General features: G+C 37.6%; 1 protein-coding gene across 1 annotated transcript in view; it reads left to right on the top strand.

Annotated features, from left to right (window-relative positions):
• The window catches only part of LOC110954951 (glutamate receptor ionotropic, NMDA 2D), a 108,557-nt gene that overhangs the window by 55,344 nt on the left and 33,015 nt on the right, over positions 1-20,198 (top strand). The window contains 3 exon segments of the mRNA XM_051957386.1: positions 1,639-1,753; positions 14,632-14,837; positions 16,763-16,931. Of these exon segments, the coding sequence (XP_051813346.1) occupies positions 1,639-1,753; positions 14,632-14,837; positions 16,763-16,931 (490 nt within the window).

Raw genomic sequence — 20,198 nt, 5'->3', positions numbered from 1 at the left:
TGCTCTAATGTATTCGTGGTAGCAGCACAAACACTCTAACAGGTAGCTTCATCTTATTCTTCCTCACGCTCTCCACATCCAGGCTCCGGTCACCGACGTGTAATTAATTAGTTTGCTGGCAGTAATTTTAGTAAATGATGCTCAGCGCAAACAGCGTGGCAATTATCAGGACGTGATGAATGGATTCTTCTGTGTGTGCAGAGAGAACGTCCAGGAAGATGTTTTCATTTGCATCTTTCTGCTGCCTGCCGTTCATCGGCTGCAACCGCAACAGAAAGGAAAGCAGCGTTCAGGTTGTGTTTGTGATGACACCAGGAGACAATTAGAAGGTCTGCTCCAGTGTGATTGTTGTTTGACTTCAAAGCGGCTGACGATCCGGCGAGTGATCCTCCAGATTCAGCGGATTCACAGCTGCTGCTTTCAGCGGGAAAACGAAGCGAGCAGACGTTCTGCTGAAACAGACTCACATCCTCAGCGCACACCGCTAATCAATCAATCAATCAATCAATCAGTCAGTCAGTCAGAGTTTACCTGTATAGTTATTTCCAGCAGACCAAAGAGGAACCAAAGTGCTTCACAGTGAAAACGAGCGAATAACGTAAAACAGAGACGGCAGTAAAATATTAATAAACAATAAAAAGAAAACAGCAATAATATATTTATAATACATTATTTCATACACACACACAAATATATACATATATATGTATATACATTGTATATATGTGTATCTCTATATATTTATTTACATACATATATATATATATATATATATATATATATATATGTAAATAAATATATATATACATGCATATATATATATATATATATATATATATATATATATATATATATAATGAAACTTGATATATATATATATAATGAAAGTCGATATATATATATAATGAAAATTGATATATATATAATTTCCTAAATGGCATACCATATATATATATATATATATATATATATTTATATTTATAATTTATTTTAGATAAATAGTTTATTTTATATTTTTCAAAAAATCTTTGTTACTATATATACATTTGTGTGTGTTCTCTTTATATATGTGGGTGTGTAATAGGGCTGGACCCGAATATCAGGAATGTCTGAATATTCGTTTGCTACGGCGGTATCGGGATTTTGAACAAATATTCGGATATTCGTCTTTAATAGGCCCCGAATATTCGGAGGCCAGAATCCACTATTCAGTCAGCCCTAGTGTGTATATATAGATAGAGAAAATGCAAAAAATTATTCAAAACTAAAATTATAAAACAAATACAATTAAAATTTCAAAATAGATATAATTATCGCTAATTTTTTTGCTCATGTTTTCTTTTCCATATTTGGGTCTTACAGGGTGAACGGACTCAGTTCTGTGAGGAGATCTGAACCCAGATTAAAGTTTCTCACAAATGCCGTTGTTCCTGACTGTAGCTGTTTAAAAAGAACTTTTTCTAAAACCGTGGACAGAAAAGGTAGACATGAAGCCGGTCTGACATTCGATCAAAGTGAAGGATCACTCTGAGGGTTTTAGATCAGAAGCTGAACCTCGGCCCGTTTTAAATCCAGAACCGAGACCGAGTGGATCAAAACCAGCAGACTTTGAACCGTCATGTCTTCGTGTCTCTGCAGGTACTTCAGCAACATCACGCTGGGCGGCAGAGATTACTCCTTCAACATCGACGGATACCTGGCCAACCCCTTCCTGGACGTCATCTCCTGGTCACCTGGACGAGGATGGGAGGATGTAAGCACCTGAGACACTCTGATCACGCCCTCACACCGCCTCATTTAGAAAACCACCGTTTGTCTGGGTTTAGCTCAGGTCTGACGTCAGCAGTGTGTGGAAGAGTGCAGAGAAAACTGAAGACTTTGATGCTGATTTGCATAAAAGTAAGATCAACAGAGAAGCTTTGTGTTTTGGTAGTTTGGAGCTTTACTGCAGATTTCCTCAGGAGTTCTCCAGTTATTACACATTTCTAGAGATCACCGGGTGTCTCTAGTCCTCCGGGAATCAGGAATTAGAATAAAACACATGCTGCACCGGACAGTATTTGATTCTAAATGTGGAAATTCCTGTAATTTAGTTTTAGAATTTACTCTTCTGATGGATTTCAGTCTTTCTGTTGATGAGTCTCCTCCTGAATCTGCATCAAAAATGTTCTTTTATTTACAATTATCCAACGCAGCTTCTGTAACTGTGGAGAGAAGATGCAGAGAAAACAAGAAAATGTTGCAAAAAGATGTAAAACACCGCCTCAGATCATTGACATGCTGATTCTTACGGGACTCTGTGTTTGGTGAAATGTGGTCACTAATTAGAATTTCTGCTTTCCATAATGCAGACTTGGCAGGTTTAAACAGGATTAAGGTCACTTTTTTCATTATTCTAAGTTAGTGGAGATCCCCAGGTATCACTGGTCCTCTGGGAACCAGGTTTAGAGGAGAAAAGACCAGAAAAAAATCACGAAATTTAGTTTCAGAGTTTGCTGATCTGATGCATTTTACGGTTTCCGTTGACGAGTCTCCTCCTGAATCTGCATCCAAAAGGTTCTTTTATTTACAATTTCTAACACAGCTTCCTTAATTCTGAAGAAAAGATCGAGAGAAAACAAAGAGATCAGCTGAAAAACAGGATATACGTTGTTGTGATTACCGGTAAATGTCTGAATTCCAGATTGTGAGGTTTTGCTGTTTCTCCTTAATTTGGACCAAAAATGCTCGAAAAAAAATAAAATGTCCAATGGAGCCTCCATAATTCTGCAGAAAGATGCCATTAAAACAAGAAAATCTTCCAAAAAATTAATAGCAAATTACCTCAAATCACTGAGAGGCAGATTTATACAGGACGTTCTTGGAGTTTTTTGCTCATTTTCTTCCATATTTGGGTCGTACGGGGTTAAAGTCACTTCTTCAGTTCTTCTAAGTTCCTGTAGATCTCCAGGTAGAAGAAAAGAACTAAAACAGGCTGAATGTCGGCGTTCCTGAGTGGATCTGGAGGAAGTACAGCCTCCAGGCCTGAACCCGGAGCAGCTTTTCTGCTTATTGGAGCTGCATGTTGGTCTGAAGCTGCAGGATGGGCATCAGAAGCTGACAGGAGACGATCGGGTCACGGGTTCCGGTTCATGGAAAGTTCAGGTTGTTCTGCCCGAGGCGGAGGATCTGCAGCTCGTGTTTGTTCCTCTCAAAGCTGATTATTCATTTAAATCACTCATTAAACTAAAAATATTAACAGGTTTTCAGCTTTTAAAAAGAGAGAATTTGCTGTTTTCTTTGTTTTTAATGAGTGACAGGTTGAAAATGGTAGAAATGATGATGAGATCTGCACAAAACAAGCTGTAAAACACTCAATCGGACTCCAAAAATAACAGAAAAACTGTTCAAATGACGGCAAATGTCTGTAAATTAATGACATTTTTCTGTTCTAGAGACAGTAAAAGTGCTGAAAGTTTACAGTCAAACATTGCAAAGAAACAAATATTTGTAAAATATTAAATTTCTGTTGACATTTTTGGTATTTTTAATAAACATGGTAATATATATTTTCTGTTATTTTTTCTTATTATTATCTGTAATGAAACAGGAAAGATGTGTAAAATAATGTTAAAAATAGAGGTCTAAAATTAATAAATACATCAATAAATAATTTTTTAAAAGTCCACCTTTTAAAAAGAGAAAATTTTCTGTTTTCATTGGTTTTATTAAACACAAAATATTCACCAATTTACTGTTTAATAATTATACAATAAATAATAAATTACTTCCATAATATGCATATTTTTGTCCTGAAAAATAACAGAAAATATTTGTTAAATAAATTAGCTTTAGTTTTAAAACTATAGCAGTAAAATAAATATATATAAATAAATATATAATAACAGATAATAATCTTATTTTTCATCTAATGTTACGAGACATTCTGTAATTTAACAAAACAGAAAATCTGTAAAATAACACTAAATTGTTAAAAAAAATAATTCCAATTTGACATTTATTTTTTTACAATGTAGATTAATTTCTTTAAGTATCTTTGATTTTCAGGCCTAAAAATGAGCAATAATTAATAACCTTTGTTTATTCACCAATAACAGGAAGATATTTGTCCTACATCAAGCTTCTGTGTCTCATTATTTTGGGATGTTTTTTTTGGTCCGGCATCATCACACGTTAAGTTTATTTTAACACAGCTTGAAGAAATTAGCGGCTGTGAAGCGATTAAGATGGAACGGTTCATCGATCTGGAACCGAAACGAAGCAATTAGTGGATCTCAGGAGGTTAATGAAGCTGGAAAAAGGTTGTTTCTGCAGCGCATCGATCAGCGTTTTGGTGCTTTTATAGAACTAAAACACAAAGAACTGACGTGAAATGTTCTTTTTGACCAACAGAATGACCAATATCACCACTAAAGAGCTTTTTTTCCAAATAAAACCACAGCTGCCCGATGAGGCGGGGCTTAAAAATGTTCTTTTATTTACAATTTCCAACGCAGCTTCCATAAATCTGGAGAAAACGTGCAGAGAAAACTAGAAAATGTTTCTAAAACCAATAAAAACTGACCTGAAATCAGTGAGATGCTGATTCCTGTGAGGCTGATTTTATCTCCTGAGCTCTGTGTTTGGTGAAATGTGGTCACTGATCAGAATTTTCCATCATGCAGAATTGGCAGGTTTACAGGATTACGGTCATTTATTCAGTTATTCAGTCAGTGGAGATCCCAGGTATCACTGGTCCTCTGGGAATCAGAGTTTAGAGGAGAAAAGGATGAAAAAATAACAAGAAATTCTACAATTCTACAGTTTCTACAATTTCATTTAGCAGACGCTTTTGTCCAAAGCGACGTACAACACAAGCAAGAATTCAGACATAAGGAAAAACCTGTAGTAAGTGCAAAAAGTGCAGAAAGTGCGATTGGTCAAAGGTGTTGCCATCGAGTTGAAGAAGAATTGCTAACCACTCTCCCCCCCTTTTTTCCAACTTTGTCATCTTTGTAGCGCTAAATAAGTGCTGGGTTTTGGACCACCTGACTTATTCTACCCCTAAGGTGGAGTCAGATTAAGTGCCTAGGTGTTCTCTGAACAATTGAGTCTTCAGTTGTCTCTTAAAAGTAGAAAGGGACTCAGCAGAACACACAGAGTTTGGTAGATTGTTCCACCATTTGGGAACAACAGAGGAGAAGAGTCTGGTTAGAGATTTGGAGCCATGCTGGGCTGGAAGCACCAGGCGTCTCTCACATGCAGAGCGAAGTGGGCGTGAAGGGGAGTAGACCTGGATCAGGGAATCCAGGTAGGCTGGGGCCGTTCTTGTAAATGTTTTGTAAGCCAGGAGGAGAGTTTTGAATTTGATTCTGGCTACAAATGGAAGCCAGTGAAGGGAGATGAACAGGGGAGTGACATGAGCTCTTTTGGGCTGGTTGAAGACCAGACGTGCTGCTGCATTCTGGATCATCTGTAGAGGTTTGACTGTACATGCAGGGAGACCTGCCAGAAGAGAGTTGCAGTAGTCAATGCGTGACATCACAAGAGCCTGAACCAGAAGTTGTGTGGCCTGTTGGGTCAGGAAGGGTCTGATCTTCCTGATGTTGTAGAGGGCATAACGACAAGATCGAGAAACCGAGGCCACGTGAACCTTAAAGGTCAGCTGGTCATCAATCATGACACCCAGGTTTCTGGCTGAGTTTGTGGGCACAAGTAGGCTCGAGTGAAGTCGAACACTGATCTGAAGCTGAACAGATGGACAAGCTGGAAAGACCATGAGTTCAGTCTTAGACAGATTCAGCTGAAGGTGCCGTTCCTTCATCCATGTGGAGATATCAGCCAGACATGCTGATATCCCAGCTGAAACTGTTGTGTCGTCAGGTGGAAAAGAGAGGAAAAGCTGAGTGTCGTCAGCATAACAGTGGTAGGAGAAGCCATGGGAGCGGATCACTGCACCAAGTGAGGTGGTGTACAGAGAGAAGAGTAAGGGACCAAGCACTGACCCCTGAGGGACCCCTGTTGATAGGTCGTGTGACCTTGACACCTCCCCTCACCATGACACTCTGAAGGATCTGCCTGTGAGGTAGGACTTGAACCACAACAGGACAGAACCTGAGATGCCGAGCTCAGAGAGTGTGGAGAGGAAGATTTGATGGTTCACGGTGTCAAAGGCAGCAGACAAGTCCAGCAGCAGTAGGACAGAGGACTGACCAGCATCTCCAGCCAGCCGCAGAGATTCTGTGACTGATAGGAGTGCAGTCTCAGTGGAGTGGTCGCACCTGAAGCCTGACTGAAAAGGGTCAAGTGGGTTGTTGTTCCGCAGATGTTCAGAGACCTGGTTAAATACTGAGCGCTCCAGTATTTTCGACAGGAATGGTAGAAGTGAGACTGGCCTGTAGTTTTCAACCTGGGCTGGGTTGAGATGAGGCTTTTTGAGCAGTGGGGTGACGCGGGCTTGTTTAAAAGTAGCAGGAAAAATGCCAGTTTCCAGGGAGGAGTTGACAATGTGCGTTATTGCAGGTTTGATTGTGGGCAAGATGGTCTGCAGGATGCTGGTGGGTATTGGATCGAGAGGACAAGTTTTAGGTTTTGAGCTCAGAGGAAGCCTGGAGACCTCATCCTCGCTCAGAGGAGATTCAGGGTTCAGACAGTTTCAGAATAATCATTTAGTTTTATTTTGTTGTGGAGACTTGAAGGTTTTTACTTTTACAGAATCTACTTGCAGCTAATGGTGTGTTCTTACATGACTTTTGTTTGTTTTTTTTGCAGTTTTTGGCTGATAAGTTGTTATTTTAGTGCCATTTAAGATGAATTTTATTTGAAGAAGACATGAGGGCAGATTTTAGGGCTCAGAAACAGAAACCTGCTGCTGCTGCTCGTTTTCTTCTTTTAAATGCAGCTTTAAATGCTGCTGCTGCTCGTTTTCTTCTTTTAAATGCAGCTTTAAATGCTGCTGCTGCTCGTTTTCTTCTTTTAAATGCAGCTTTAAATGCTGCTGCTGCTCGTTTTCTTCTTTTAAATGCAGCTTTAAATGCTGCTGCTGCTCGTTTTCTTCTTTTAAATGCAGCTTTAAATGCTGCTGCTGCACATTTCTATCAGTTTCCAGTGTCTGATTGTGAACAGCTGCACGTGCACACAAATGAGGACACACACACTACTTTGTATACTGTACACACACACACACTGTACACACAAAAACACAAGAATTCTGTATATTAAGCTGAAAAAATCTGAATCTATTTTCTGTAATATTTCAGATAGTATCCAGTAACTGTTTAGTAAAACATTTTAAAGCGTGATTTTACTGATTTTCCCAGTTTTATTCCAGATAATTTACTCTAAACTGACAGAATTGATTCTATTAACGCTGCATCTAAACCAGAAATGCCTCCTCTGTACTGAAATGTTTGGTTTTTTTCCTGATGTTTGTGTTTTTTTCTTTCTGGCCGTTTGTCTCAGAGAGCTGCAGTGTTTCTGCTGTAAAGTCCTCTCTGCTCCGAGCTGCCACCGTTTCTATTCCTCCGTAACGTTCGCCTTCGGTATTTTTGTGTTTCTTCTTACCTGTCGCCTCGGCTGCACCTGTCGTGACACTTTTTATCAGGGGAGACGTGTCGGGAGGAAAAAAAAGCCGACTCTTCCTCGGTGTGTTTTTAAAAAAACTCCCAGACATGCTGAGATAAACAGAGGAGCAGGAAGCAGCCGGAGGGAGGATGACGGACGTTTTCGGGTCACCGGCGGACAAGAAGCAGCGAGGTCTCTGAGAAATCACTCACATGACATCCAGCAGCAGCTTCTCTGGGGTTTAAACGCCTCTTTAAGGGCCGACCGAGTGAAGATCGGTGAAAAAAACGTCCACATTTTCAACGTTTTTTGGAAATTTTTGAACATTTTTTGGCGGGAAAAAAGAAGTGTTTTTCTGAATGTTCTTAAAGAAAATATTAGAATTTTTACTGATGTATATGGAATCACTTTAGATAGTTTTAGAATTTTATTGGAAGATTTGTATTAATTTTTTGAAAATACTTACAATTTTTATATTTTTCATTTTTAAAATTTTTATTTCTTGCCAAATTTGGAAATTTTGGGAAATTTTTATTTAAATTAATATTTTAAGAGAAACAAATATTTTTTTGGAATTTTCTTCCTAAAGATTTTGCAAATTTTTATAAATTTGGGGATTTTTTTGCTGAATTATTGATTTTTTTTCAGAAATTGACCTATTTTGAAATTTTAAAATGTGAAAAAAAACATTTTCAAAGTGAAAGCTTCCACATTTTTAACAGTTTTGGGAAATTTTTGAACAGGTTTTGGTGGAATAAAGAAATATTTTTAAAAAAGCTTCTTTAAGAAAATTCAGAAAAAAAATCAACCAAAATCCAGCGGTTAGTTTTGAGTTATTGTGGAGAAATACTGTCAGATAATGCAAACAAAAATATGAAATTATATAAAATATAACATGAAATAAATCGATTCCAGTGAAGAATTTTGGTCTCAATTTGTTCAAAATCTGAATAATTTTGTACAAACTTCAACAAATTTGGACATTTTTTTGAGCCAAATTGAGAAATTTTGGGCGTATTTTAACCAATTTTTGGCAAATTTCGAGTAATTATGGAAAAATTTGGATTTGGCTTTGTGGGCGTTTTGCATCTTTTTGTGGTCATTTTGTGTCTGATTGCAGTTTTTTGTGTCTTTATGGGTATTATACATCTTTTTTGGATGGTTTTGAGCAATTTGTGTTGCTTTTTTGTCTCTTTGTAGTTGTTTTTGTGATATTTAGTGTTTCTTTATGGTCGTTTTATGTCTTTGTGGTTGTTTTGTGTCTCTTTGTGGTCGTTTGTGTCTCTTTGTGCTCATTTTGTCTCTTTGTGGTCGTTTTGTGTCTCTTTGTGGTTGTTTTATGCCTCTTTGTGGTCATGTTGTGTCTCTTTGTGGTCGTTTTGTGTCTCTTTGTGTTTGTTTTGTCTCTTTGTGGTCATTTTGTGTCTCTTTGTGGTTGTTTTGTGTCTCTTTGTGTTTGTTTTGTCTCTTTGTGGTCGTTTTGTGTCACTTTGTGGTTGTTTTATGCCTCTTTGTGGTCGTTTTGTGTCTCTTTGTAGTCATTTTGGGTCTCTTTGTGGTTGTTTTATGTCTCTTTGTGGTTGTTTTGCATTTGTTTGTGTTTGTTTTGTCTCTTTGTGGTCGTTTTGTGTCTCTTTGTGGTTGTTTTATGCCTCTTTGTGGTCGTTTTGTGTCTCTTTGTAGTCATTTTGGGTCTCTTTGTGGTTGTTTTATGTCTCTTTGTGGTTGTTTTGCATTTGTTTGTGTTTGTTTTGTCTCTTTGTGGTTGTTTTGTGTCTCTTTGTGGTCGTTTTGTCTCTTTGTGTTTGTTTTGTCTCTTTGTGGTCGTTTTGTGTCTCTTTGTGGTTGTTTTATGCCTCTTTGTGGTCGTTTTGTGTCTCTTTGTGGTCGTTTTGTGTCTCTTTGTGGTTGTTTTATGCCTCTTTGTGGTCGTTTGTGTCTCTTTGTGTTTGTTTTGTCTCTTTGTGGTCGTTTTGTGTCTCTTTGTGGTTGTTTTATGCCTCTTTGTGGTCGTTTTGTGTCTCTTTGTGGTCGTTTTGTGTCTCTTTGTGGTTGTTTTATGCCTCTTTGTGGTCGTTTTGTGTCTCTTTGTGGTCGTTTTGTGTCTCTTTGTGTTTGTTTTGTCTCTTTGTGCTCATTTTGTCTCTTTGTGGTCATTTTGTGTCTCTTTGTGGTCGTTTTATGCCTCTTTGTGGTCATTTTGTGTCTCTTTGTGACTAGAAATCACAGCTGGACTCACTTTGGTTGCTTTTAGTTTCTACTTTGGGGCCTGAATTTTTAACATCGTCCTCTACAAAGTGATTTTCTGACCGTCCATAAGAGGAAATCCTCTGTTGTTTAACGTAGAAACGCTGCAGCTCTTCTGAGGTGATGGAGTTTAGAATCATTTGACATTTAACTGCACAGGTTGTTGTACTTACTGCTGCTGTATGGAAATGATTATTACTGGCTTTATCGTCTGATTTAACGCTGATATACGTCTACAGAACCTTTCCACGTGCTCGGCTTTGTCGGATAATCGCTGGCGTCCCACATAACGATGAGTATTTAGGAGCTGAAAGGGAGCGAGTGGGACCAACATGCTGTATATCACCTGTACAGCATCATCTAATACCACTCTGCTGAGCCTTTATGAAGCCCATAATATTCAGCTTTTATTGGAGACGCGTCCATTCATCTCTGGACTCCTTTACTGTCCACAGTGGTTGTTGCTGCTGCAGATTGTTTTATATCGTAGAATTTATTTTTCTCCGTTTCAATGATGTTGAACATTATGAGCTTTCCAGTATTCACGCTGTTTTGTCCATTCTTGATATGTCCTAGGTTAATAATGTGTGTGTGTGTGTGTTGTGTGGCTTTGTGGTCATTTTGCATCGCTTGTTTTGTGCGTATTTGTGGGCGTTTTACATCTTTTTTTGAGTTGTTTTGAGCAATTTGTGTTGTTTGTTGTCTCTTTGTAATTGTTTTGTGTCTTTTTGACGTAATTTTGTGTCTGTTTGTGATTATTTAGTGTCTCTTTGTGGCCTTTTTGCATCTCGTTAAGGTAATTTTCTGTCAGTTTGTGGTCATTTCATGTCTGATTAGAGTTGTTTTGTGTCTTTTTCTGATTATTTAGTGTCTCTTTGTGGCCTTTTTGCATCTCTTTAAGGTCATTTTCTGTCAGTTTGTGGTCATTTCATGTCTGATTAGAGTTGTTTTGTGTCTTTTTCTGATTATTTAGTGTCTCTTTGTGGCCTTTTTGCATCTCGTTAAGGTCATTTTCTGTCAGTTTGTGGTCATTTCATGTCTGATTACAGTTGTTTTGTGCCTGTGGTTTTGCATCTCTTTGCCATTTTGTGTCTCTTTTTGGTTGTTTTTGTCTCTTCGTGCTTGTTTTGTGTATCTTTGAGCTTATTTTATGACTATTTATGGGCCTTATGCATCTTTTGGAGTTGTTTTGATCAATTTGTCTTATTTTTTTTATCTTTTGTGGTCATTTTGTGTCTCTTGTTCGTCGTTTTGTGTCTCTTTATGGTTGTGTTACGACCCTCTGTGGTCATTATGCATCTTTTAGGGTTGTTTTGATCAATTTGTGTTGTTTTTTGTGTGTTTGAAGTCATTTTGTGTTTTTTTGTGATTATTTAGTGTCTCATTGTGGTCGTTTTGCATCTCTTTTCTGTCGTTGTGTGTCTCTTTTTGGGTGTTCTGTGTCTCTGTGGTCTTTTTGTGTGTCTTTATGGTCATTTTCGGTCATTTTGTAGTTTGTTTGGTTCGCTTTGGCTGTTTTGTGTCTCTTTGTTGTGATTTTGCATGTTTTTGTGGTCATTTTGTGTGATTCCAGTAGTTTTGTGTCTCTTTGTGGTTGTTTGGTGTCTCAATGTGATCGTTTTGCATCTCTTTTTTTGACTGTTTTGTGTGTCTTTGTGAGCATTATGCATCTTTTTGTGTTGTTTTTTTTGTCTCTGTGGTTGTTTCGTGTCTTTTTGTGATATTTAGTGTCTCTTTGTGGTCATTTGGCATCTCAGTGTGGTCGTTTTGCATCTCTTTTTCAAAAATTTGTGTCTCTTTGTGGTCGTTTTGCGTGTTTTTGTGGTCAGTTTGTCTGATTACAGTCGTTTTGTGTCTCAATGTGGTCGTTTTGCATCTCTTTGTCACCATTTTGTGTCTCTTTATTCTTGTTTTGTAACCCTCTGCGGTCATTATGCATATTTTTTGGGTTACTTTGAGCAATTTGTCTTATTTTTTATCTTTTTGTGGTCATTTTGTGTCTCTTTTTGGTCGTTTTGTGTCTCTTTGTGGTTGTTTCGTGTCTTTTTGTGATTATTTAGTGTCTCTTTGTGGTCATTTGGCATCTCTTTTTCAAAGTTTTGTGCCTCTTTATGGTTGTTTTGTGTCTCTTTTTGGTTGTTTTGTGACCTTCTGCGGTCATTGTGCATCTTTTTTCGGTTGTTTTGATCAATTTGCCTTATTTTTTTTTATCTTTTTTTGGTCGTTTTGTGTCTCTTTTGGTCGTTTTGTGTCTCTTTGTGGTTGTTTCGTGTCTTTTTGTGATTATTTAGTGTCTCTTTGTGGTCATTTGGCATCTTTTTCAAAGTTTTGTGTCTCTTTTTGGTTGTTTTGTGACCCTCTGCGGTCATTGTGCATCTTTTTTCGGTTGTTTTGATCAATTTGCCTTATTTTTTTTTATATTTTTTTTGGTCGTTTTGTGTCTCTTTTTGGTCGTTTTGTGTGTCTTTGTTGACATTTAGCATCTTTCGTGTTTGTTGCTGCAGCAGATTCTTCTAATATCCAATTAATTTTTCTCCGTCTGTACGATCCTGTGGAAGCGTGTAGTGAAGCTGTTGCTGCAGCGGTCGGACGTTATTTTGTCCGGCCTCGGTTTGTCCTGTTTTAAAACGTGTGATGGATTCATTCAGTCACTCTCTGCTAACATGCATATTTATGAGTTGAAATTAAAGTGGTTGCAGGCAAAGATGCAGACTCAGAAATACGATTTGATTAAATATAAAAGTGGGAAATTAAAGGCTCCACATGAAGTGATTATTTTTGCTCTCCTTTATCTGATTGTGCAGCAGCAGAATCTGAGCCTTCAGACATTAATACTGGTGTTGAGGCTCCTCAGTCCCAGATTCTCCAGCAGCTGATTCATCTCCATCTGATATTTCTGTTTTCAAATATGTAGAGAGAGAGAGAGACGGAGGAAAAAAAAGAAAAGAAGGAGTTTTGGGCAGTTTATTTTAAAATGTAGGTTAATCCGATTCTTCTTCTCCACACACAGACGTCACGTAGAAACAGAAAACATTCAGTCTGTAGCTTTTATTTTCCGCTGCTTCTGTATTTTCACTGTGAAGTTAAAAACTAAGAATTAAAGCGCTTTAATGAGCATTTTAGGAACAAAAGGTTCGACCAGGAGTGAATGTATGTTGATGGTCTCGTCTAGTTTCACTCAGATTATGGATGAGAAGCGAAACTCAAACCCTTTTACAATGTCTTTGCGTGTTTGTGGTCATTTAGTGTCTCTTTTGACTGTTTTGTGCTTCTTTGTGGTCGTTTGGCGTCTCAGTGTGGTTGTTTTGCGTCTTTTTTTGGTTGTTTTGTGTCTCTTTGTGATTGTTTTGTGTCTCTAGAGTTGTTTTGTGTCTCTGTGGTCGTTTTGTGTCTCTTGCTAGACATTTATTTTCTCTTTGTAGTTGTTTTGTGTCTCTTTGTGGACATTTTGTTACTCTTTGTGGTCGTTTTGTTACTCTTTGTGGTCATTTTGTGTCTCTAGACATTTAACATCTCTTTATGGTTGTTTAGTGTCTCTTTGCGGAGATTTTGTGTCGTTTTGTGTCTCTGTCTTGACATTTAGCATCTCATTATGGTTGTTTGGTGTCTCTTTGTGGTTGTTTTGCATCTCTGTGGTTGTTTTGTGTGTCTTTGTGGTCGTCTTGTGACTCTTCGTGGTTGTTTTGTGTCTCTTTGAGGACATTTTGTGTCTCTTTGTGGTTGTTTTGTGTCCTTTCTAGACATTTAGCATCTCTTTATGGTTGTTTGGTGTCTCTTTGTGGTTGTTTTGTGTCCTTTCTAGACATTTAGCATCTCTTTATGGTTGTTTGGTGTCTCTTTGTGGTTGTTTTGCATCTCTGTGGTTGTTTTGTGTGTCTTTGTGGTCGTCTTGTGACTCTTCGTGGTTGTTTTGTGTCTCTTTGAGGACATTTTGTGTCTCTTTGTGGTTGTTTTGTGTCCTTTCTAGACATTTAGCATCTCTTTATGGTTGTTTGGTGTCTCTTTGTGGTTGTTTTGCATCTATTTGTAGTTGTTTTGTGTCTCTTTGTGTTCGTTTTGAGTCTCTCTGTGGTCGTTTTGTTTCTCTTTGTGGTCGTCTTGTGACTCTTCGTGGTTGTTTTGCGTCTCTTTTTTTTGTGTCTCTTTGTGGTCGTTTCTGGTCATTTTTGCATCTTGTGGACATTCCGTCACTTTGTGGGGGTTTTATGGATCACAGATATTTGCAGTACAGCCTCATGTTAAACGTTAAAACCAGAAACCGAGCGAATGACATAAATTGCATCATTTTTTCTCTTCCAGATTTACTCAGTTATGAAAGAAAACATTTAAAATTCTGTTTGCTTGGTTCTGATTCTTGTCAGTGGTTGAACAAATATGTTGTTTACTGCAGTTTAGTGCAGAGATTTATGAAGACAAACAGGTAAAAATCTGCTCTTTCCAAACCTTCCAGCCAATCCGGACGCAGATTGTGATTTAATGGGGATAACTCCGATGTTTTCTACACGGCTCCAACATCAACCCGTCCTGCTGCTTGACAACAAACAGACCTGAGCTCAGAGGTCCGGATAACGAAGCACACATGCAGCCTAATGAAGCTCACTGACTCTGAGATATTTTCAGATTTTACTGGAGGACACTCGCCTTGATGATGGGACGGTGGGAGCCAAAGTTCTGCTTCCAAAAACGGTTCCGTGAACTGATTCTGTCATGTAATTTGCAGGAGCTTTGTTTTAACGACTTGAAGTGTGTGTCTAACAGGAGGATTTGTGTGTTTGATGCTCGGCGTGTGTTTGTTTCTCATTAGCAGCCTCTAACGTGTGCGTCTGTCTGCTGCCCTGGCAGGTAGGCTGGTGGGAGAACGGCGTGCTGAGGCTCCGGTATCCCGCCTGGTCGCGTTACGGACCGTTCCTCAAGCCGCCCGACGACGCCCAGCACCTCCGAGTCGTCACCCTGGAGGAGAGGCCGTTCGTCATCGTGGAGCTGGCCGACCCGGCGTCCGGAACCTGCATCCGGGACTCCGTGCCCTGCAGGAGGCCGCTGAACGCCAGGTCTGGGTCCACGAAACAGAGCTCGTTTACAGGAGTGGCGCTGTGTGGAGGAAGCATTAACCCTCGAAGACCCAAATGTAGAAAAAAAATTAAATAAAAAATAAATTAACCCTGGAAGACCCAAATGTAGAAAAAAAATTAAATAAAAATAAATTAACCCTGGAAGACCCAAATGTAGAAAAAAAATTAAATAAAAAATAAATTAACCCTGGAAGACCCAAATGTAGAAAAAAAATTAAATAAAAAATAAATTAACCCTGGAAGACCCAAATGTAGAAAAAAAATTAAATAAAAAATAAATTAACCCTGGAAGATCCAAATATAAAAAAAATTAACAAAAAAATAAATAAAACTAAAAAAATATAAATACATATACAAGCCCAAATATAGAAGAAAATAAGGAAATAAATAAATTTTAAAAATCTAAATAATAATAGTAATAGTAATAATAATTTCAGCCCAAATACAGAAGAAATTTAGCCGGATGGTTAAAGAAGAATTAGCAAAAAAAAAAAAAAAACAAGAGAAAAAAATCTATAAACGAATATAAAAAAATTAACAAAAATTTAAAAAATCAAAAATATAAATAACAACAATAGTAATAACATAGAAGCCCAACTATAGAAAACATAGCCAAAAATGGGATCTAAAAATATAGATAATAATAATAATATATAAGCCCAAATATAGAAAAAAGGAAAAAAAATAAAACTAAAAAATATAAATAATAGTAATAAAAATAATAAAATTGTAATTATAATATAAACCCAAATATAGAAAACATAGCTAAAAAAGGAACTAAAAAAATGCAAATAATAATAGCATATAAACCCAAATATAGAATTAAATGAGCAAAACAAATTAACAAAAAATATACAAAACAAATATAGAAATACATTAAAGAATTATGTAAAATAACAATTTAAAAATATTTTGTCATTTTTCTAATTCTTAATATACATAATTCTTAATATACACTAGTTCTGATCTGTAATTTACCAAAACATGGAAAATATATTAAATAAAATATATAATATTTGCCATTTTTCAGTCCTTAGAATATATCATTTTTATTTGTAGTAGTAATAATGTGTAAAATAATTCTTTTTTTTTTCAGATTTAACTCGAGTACATCGGACATTATGTACAGTTTTTTTTTCCACAGTCAGCATGTAAATTATAAAGGTTATTTTTTTCTTTAATTTATCAAATCAAAACAGGCAGTCTGTAAAACAGTTTAAACCATTTTTTTTTGTCATTTTTCAATACTTAATATTTAGATTTTTCTTTCAGATAACAGCAGATATCAGCAGAATGATATTTATTGTTGATTTAAAAACGGTGCGGATCTGGAAAATAAAGATTAAAGAATTAAAAACATGATATTTCTCCAGCAGCAGCTCAGATAAACTGAAGCCTCCAGTCGGATTGATAAGAGGATCAGAGGAAAGAGATTTACAGGTCGTCAGCTGCTGCAGGATGACAGCATCGACCCAGAACCGACCCGTCACACCTGTCAGAACCAGGACGGGTCTAAAACCTGTCAGAACCAGGACGGGTCTAAATACTCTCAGAACCAGAACGGGTCTAAAACCTGTCAGAACCAGGACGAGTCCAAATACTGCTGCTGCCTCATCCGTTTCCTTTACCTTACTGTCCTAATCCTGGGTCAAATCTATCAGGCCTGGCAGGACCTCATTACTCCTGACTAGCTTCCTTTTTTCCTTTCCTTTCCTTTCCTTTCCTTTCCTTTCCTTTCCTTTCCTTTCCTTTCCTCTTCTTTCCTTTCCTTTCCTTTCCTTTCCTCTTCTTTCCTTTTGTTTATATATAACTTTGGGCTGGTGTGTAACCGCAGTAAGTTCATAGGAGGGACTCAGAGTGAACTGATTGAGTCTTATTCCTTCCATTTTTCCGTCTCTTTGCAGCGCCCTCCATGAAGGCGTGGCTCCCATGAAGCAGTGCTGCAAAGGTTTCTGCATCGACATCCTGAAGCGTCTGGCCAAGATCGTGGGCTTCACCTATGACCTCTACCTGGTGACCAACGGGAAGCACGGCAAGAAGATCGACGGCGTTTGGAACGGCATGATCGGAGAGGCGAGTGTCTGTTTACGCCTCCCTGAGCTGTGTGTTCTCGTTGTGTTTCCATCGACAGCTGACGGTTCTGACCCACAGCGAGTGGCGTTTCGTCCTCACCGACCGGTTAAACATGGAGAGACGTTTCGTCTGTGTTGATCGGTTAAACGCTGAGCAGTGTTTGGTCCTCGTCAACCGATTAAAGCTGAAAGATGCTTCGTCCTTGTCCACCGGTGAAACACTAAGCGGTGTTTTCTCCACATTTCGTCCTTGTTGACCAATTAAACCTTGAGCGGCGTTTCGTCCTCGTCCACTGGTAAAAAGCTGAGAGACATTTCGCCTTCGTTGGCCGGTTAAATGCTGAGTGGCTTTTGGTCCTTGTTGATGCTGAGAGTCGTTTCGCCCTCGTTGACCAGTTAAATGCTGAGAGTCGTTTCGCCCTCGTTGACCAGTTAAATGCTGAGAGTCGTTTCGTCCTCGATGCTGAGAGTTGTTTCATCCTCACTGACTGGTTAAACCTTGAGTGACGTTTCGTCCATGTCTACCGGTTGAAGAGCGAAGTTTCATCCTCATCGAGCAGCTAAACACAGAGAGTCGTTTTGTCCTCGTCGACCAGAGAGTCATTTCGTCCTCATCCACCGGTTAAATGTTGAGTCGTTTCGTCCTCATCCACCGGTTCAACGTTGAGCGGTGTTTCATCTTCGTCCACTGGTTAAACACTCAGAGTAGCGCCAGTCACCGGTAGAGTTGTGGCCACTTTAACCCTGCAGGCCGTCAGACAGCTGTCATTTATTACAGAGACACAAACTATTAGAGGCAAAACACACACATTAGCACAAAGATTAAACTTAACGATGCTTTCAGGCGTTCCTCTATTGAAGTTTTTAAAGAAAAACCTCACGATGTGCAGATTTTAAGGCTTTTTGCTGCTTTAATGGTCGTAATATTTCATTTTTATCCTTCAGAAACCGATCTTACAAGTTTGCCTCCTGTTTTATTCTATTTTCTTCAGTTTTCCAGTTTGATTTTAGGATGTTTTGTACACAGTGTTGTTGCTGTACAGCAGTTTGGTTCTTTAAAGGTTGTGTAAATGAATTTGATTAATTTTGAGTCATTATAAACAGAACTTTAATTTTAAACTTTTTTCAGTCGTTTTGGACAGTTCTTTATATATTTTGGACATTTTAGTAATTTTAGACCAGGTTTGATTCATTTTTAAATATAGTTTACGTAATTTTGAAGACATTTTCAGTCATTTTGGACAAATGTTGGATGGTGTCGGACATATTTTAAGTAATTTTAGATTTGGGCAAAGTTTGAGTCATTTTAGACAAACTTTAAAGAATTTTAAGCTATTTTTGGACAATTCTTTATATATTTTGGACAAATCCTCAGTGTTTTAGGTTATTTTAGACAAAGTTTGAGTTTTTTTTAGACAACCTTTAAAGAATTTGAAGCTAAATTTGAGTCATGTTGAACAATTCTTTATATATTTTGAACAAATTTTGAGTAATTTTAGACATGGTTTTTGTCATCTTTTAATATAGTTTATGGAATTTTGAATATGTTTTGAGTGATTTTTGACAAATGTTGGATCATGTTGGGCATATTTTAAGTAATTTTGACAAATCTTGATTCATTCTGGGCAGAGTTTGAGTCATTTTGGGCAATTCTCTTTATATTTTGTACAAATTTTGAGTCATTTTAGTAATTTTAGACAAGGTTTCAGTCGTTTTTGAGTCTAGTTTATGTGATTTTGAATACATTTTGAGTAATTTTGAACAAATGTTGGATCACATTAGGTAATTTTTGACAAAGTTTGAATCATTTTAGACAAACTTTAAAGAACTTTAAACTATTTTTGAGTCATTTTGGACAGTTCTTTATATATTCTGCTGATTGGTTCTTGATATTTTCTTGGCGATAAGGTTCATGATCCTCATCAGGAGGAAGAAACAGGCCTTCACCCTGACGTTTCCTGGATCGATCGAAGCGTCCAGCTGGTTCTGTCTTCGTCCCAAACAGAAAGTCACCAAACAGTCTCCAAAGCTCACTTTATCGCCTCCGAGCGAGGCCACAGCTGCCTGTTGGATCTGTTTCCACGAGCAAAAGGCCGAGCGAACGTTGTTTTCCCAAACTAATGTCTTCCTTTTGATCAGATGTTCCAAAGGCGGCCGTTCTTTGATCAGGTAATCCAGGGACTTGGTGAAGTTGAGCGGAGGGCGCCTCGCTTTCCGCATCGCTTGGTTTTTCTGCTGATCTGCTCTGAAGAGCGGACATGCCATGTCTAATGCAGATTAACATTTCACCGGAACAATCAGCAGACGCAGCGGTTTCCAGGTTTCTGCTGGATGGTGGCAGCGAGCGGCTCGTTTGGTATGCTAAAGAGACGCTCCGCAGACACATGTTCACATCCGGATCCTCATCGGAGGGCCAACAAAGAGGTCAAGGTGGAGAGGAGTCAGATCTCAGCTGGAAGTACAGACTTGTGAAGCAGAATTAGATCCTCTCTCATCACTGCTCCTGCTTGTTAGGGCAATGTTTCATTACTCTGCAGATATCTGGGCAGTTGTGTTGTTGTTTTGGGACTCATGTTTGTGTGTTTATCGTCTCTTCATAATATAGATTTTAACAATCCAGCCTGTGGTTCTAAAGAAGTTTTGAGTCATTTTGAACAAATTTGAATCATTCTGAATCCAGACATTTTGTTTTTTGTTTTTTTAACAATTTTTGATCATTTTTGAGAATTTTTCAATAAGTTTGGGCAAATGTCTGTCATTTTGCACAAATTGAGACACTTTAATTGCATTTTTTCAATGATTTTTTGTGTGTCTTTGTCTCATTTTTCGCATTTTATCTCATTTTTCTTTTTTGTGATAAATTTTTCCCCATTTCATGTCTCATTTGTCCCGTTTTGTGTTTAATTTTTCTCATTTCGTGTCTCATTTTTCTTTTTTATGATCAGTTTTCCCCATTTCATTTCTCATTTTTCTTATTTTGTGATTTTTTTTACATTTTCTCATTTTTCTCATTTTGTTCCTTTTTTTGAATTTTCTCATTTTTCTCATTTTGTGGCTCATTTTTCCAATTTTTTTCCTATTTTTTCCTTTTTTCCTATTTTGTGACAATTTGTTTTTACATTTTTGTTTTTATTTTCTCATTTTGTGATTAATTTTTTCACATTTCATGTCTCACCTTTCTCATTCTAATTTTTTTATTTTGTCATTTTTCCCATTTTGTTTTTAATTGTCTAATTTTTTGTCGTTTTGTTTTTGGCTTTTGTCATTT

This window comes from Acanthochromis polyacanthus, chromosome 12 (assembly GCF_021347895.1).
Source record: "Acanthochromis polyacanthus isolate Apoly-LR-REF ecotype Palm Island chromosome 12, KAUST_Apoly_ChrSc, whole genome shotgun sequence".
NCBI lineage: Eukaryota > Metazoa > Chordata > Actinopteri > Pomacentridae > Acanthochromis > Acanthochromis polyacanthus.
The sequence above is the reverse complement of the archived record's forward strand: the minus strand, read 5'-3'. Positions and strand labels throughout refer to the sequence as shown.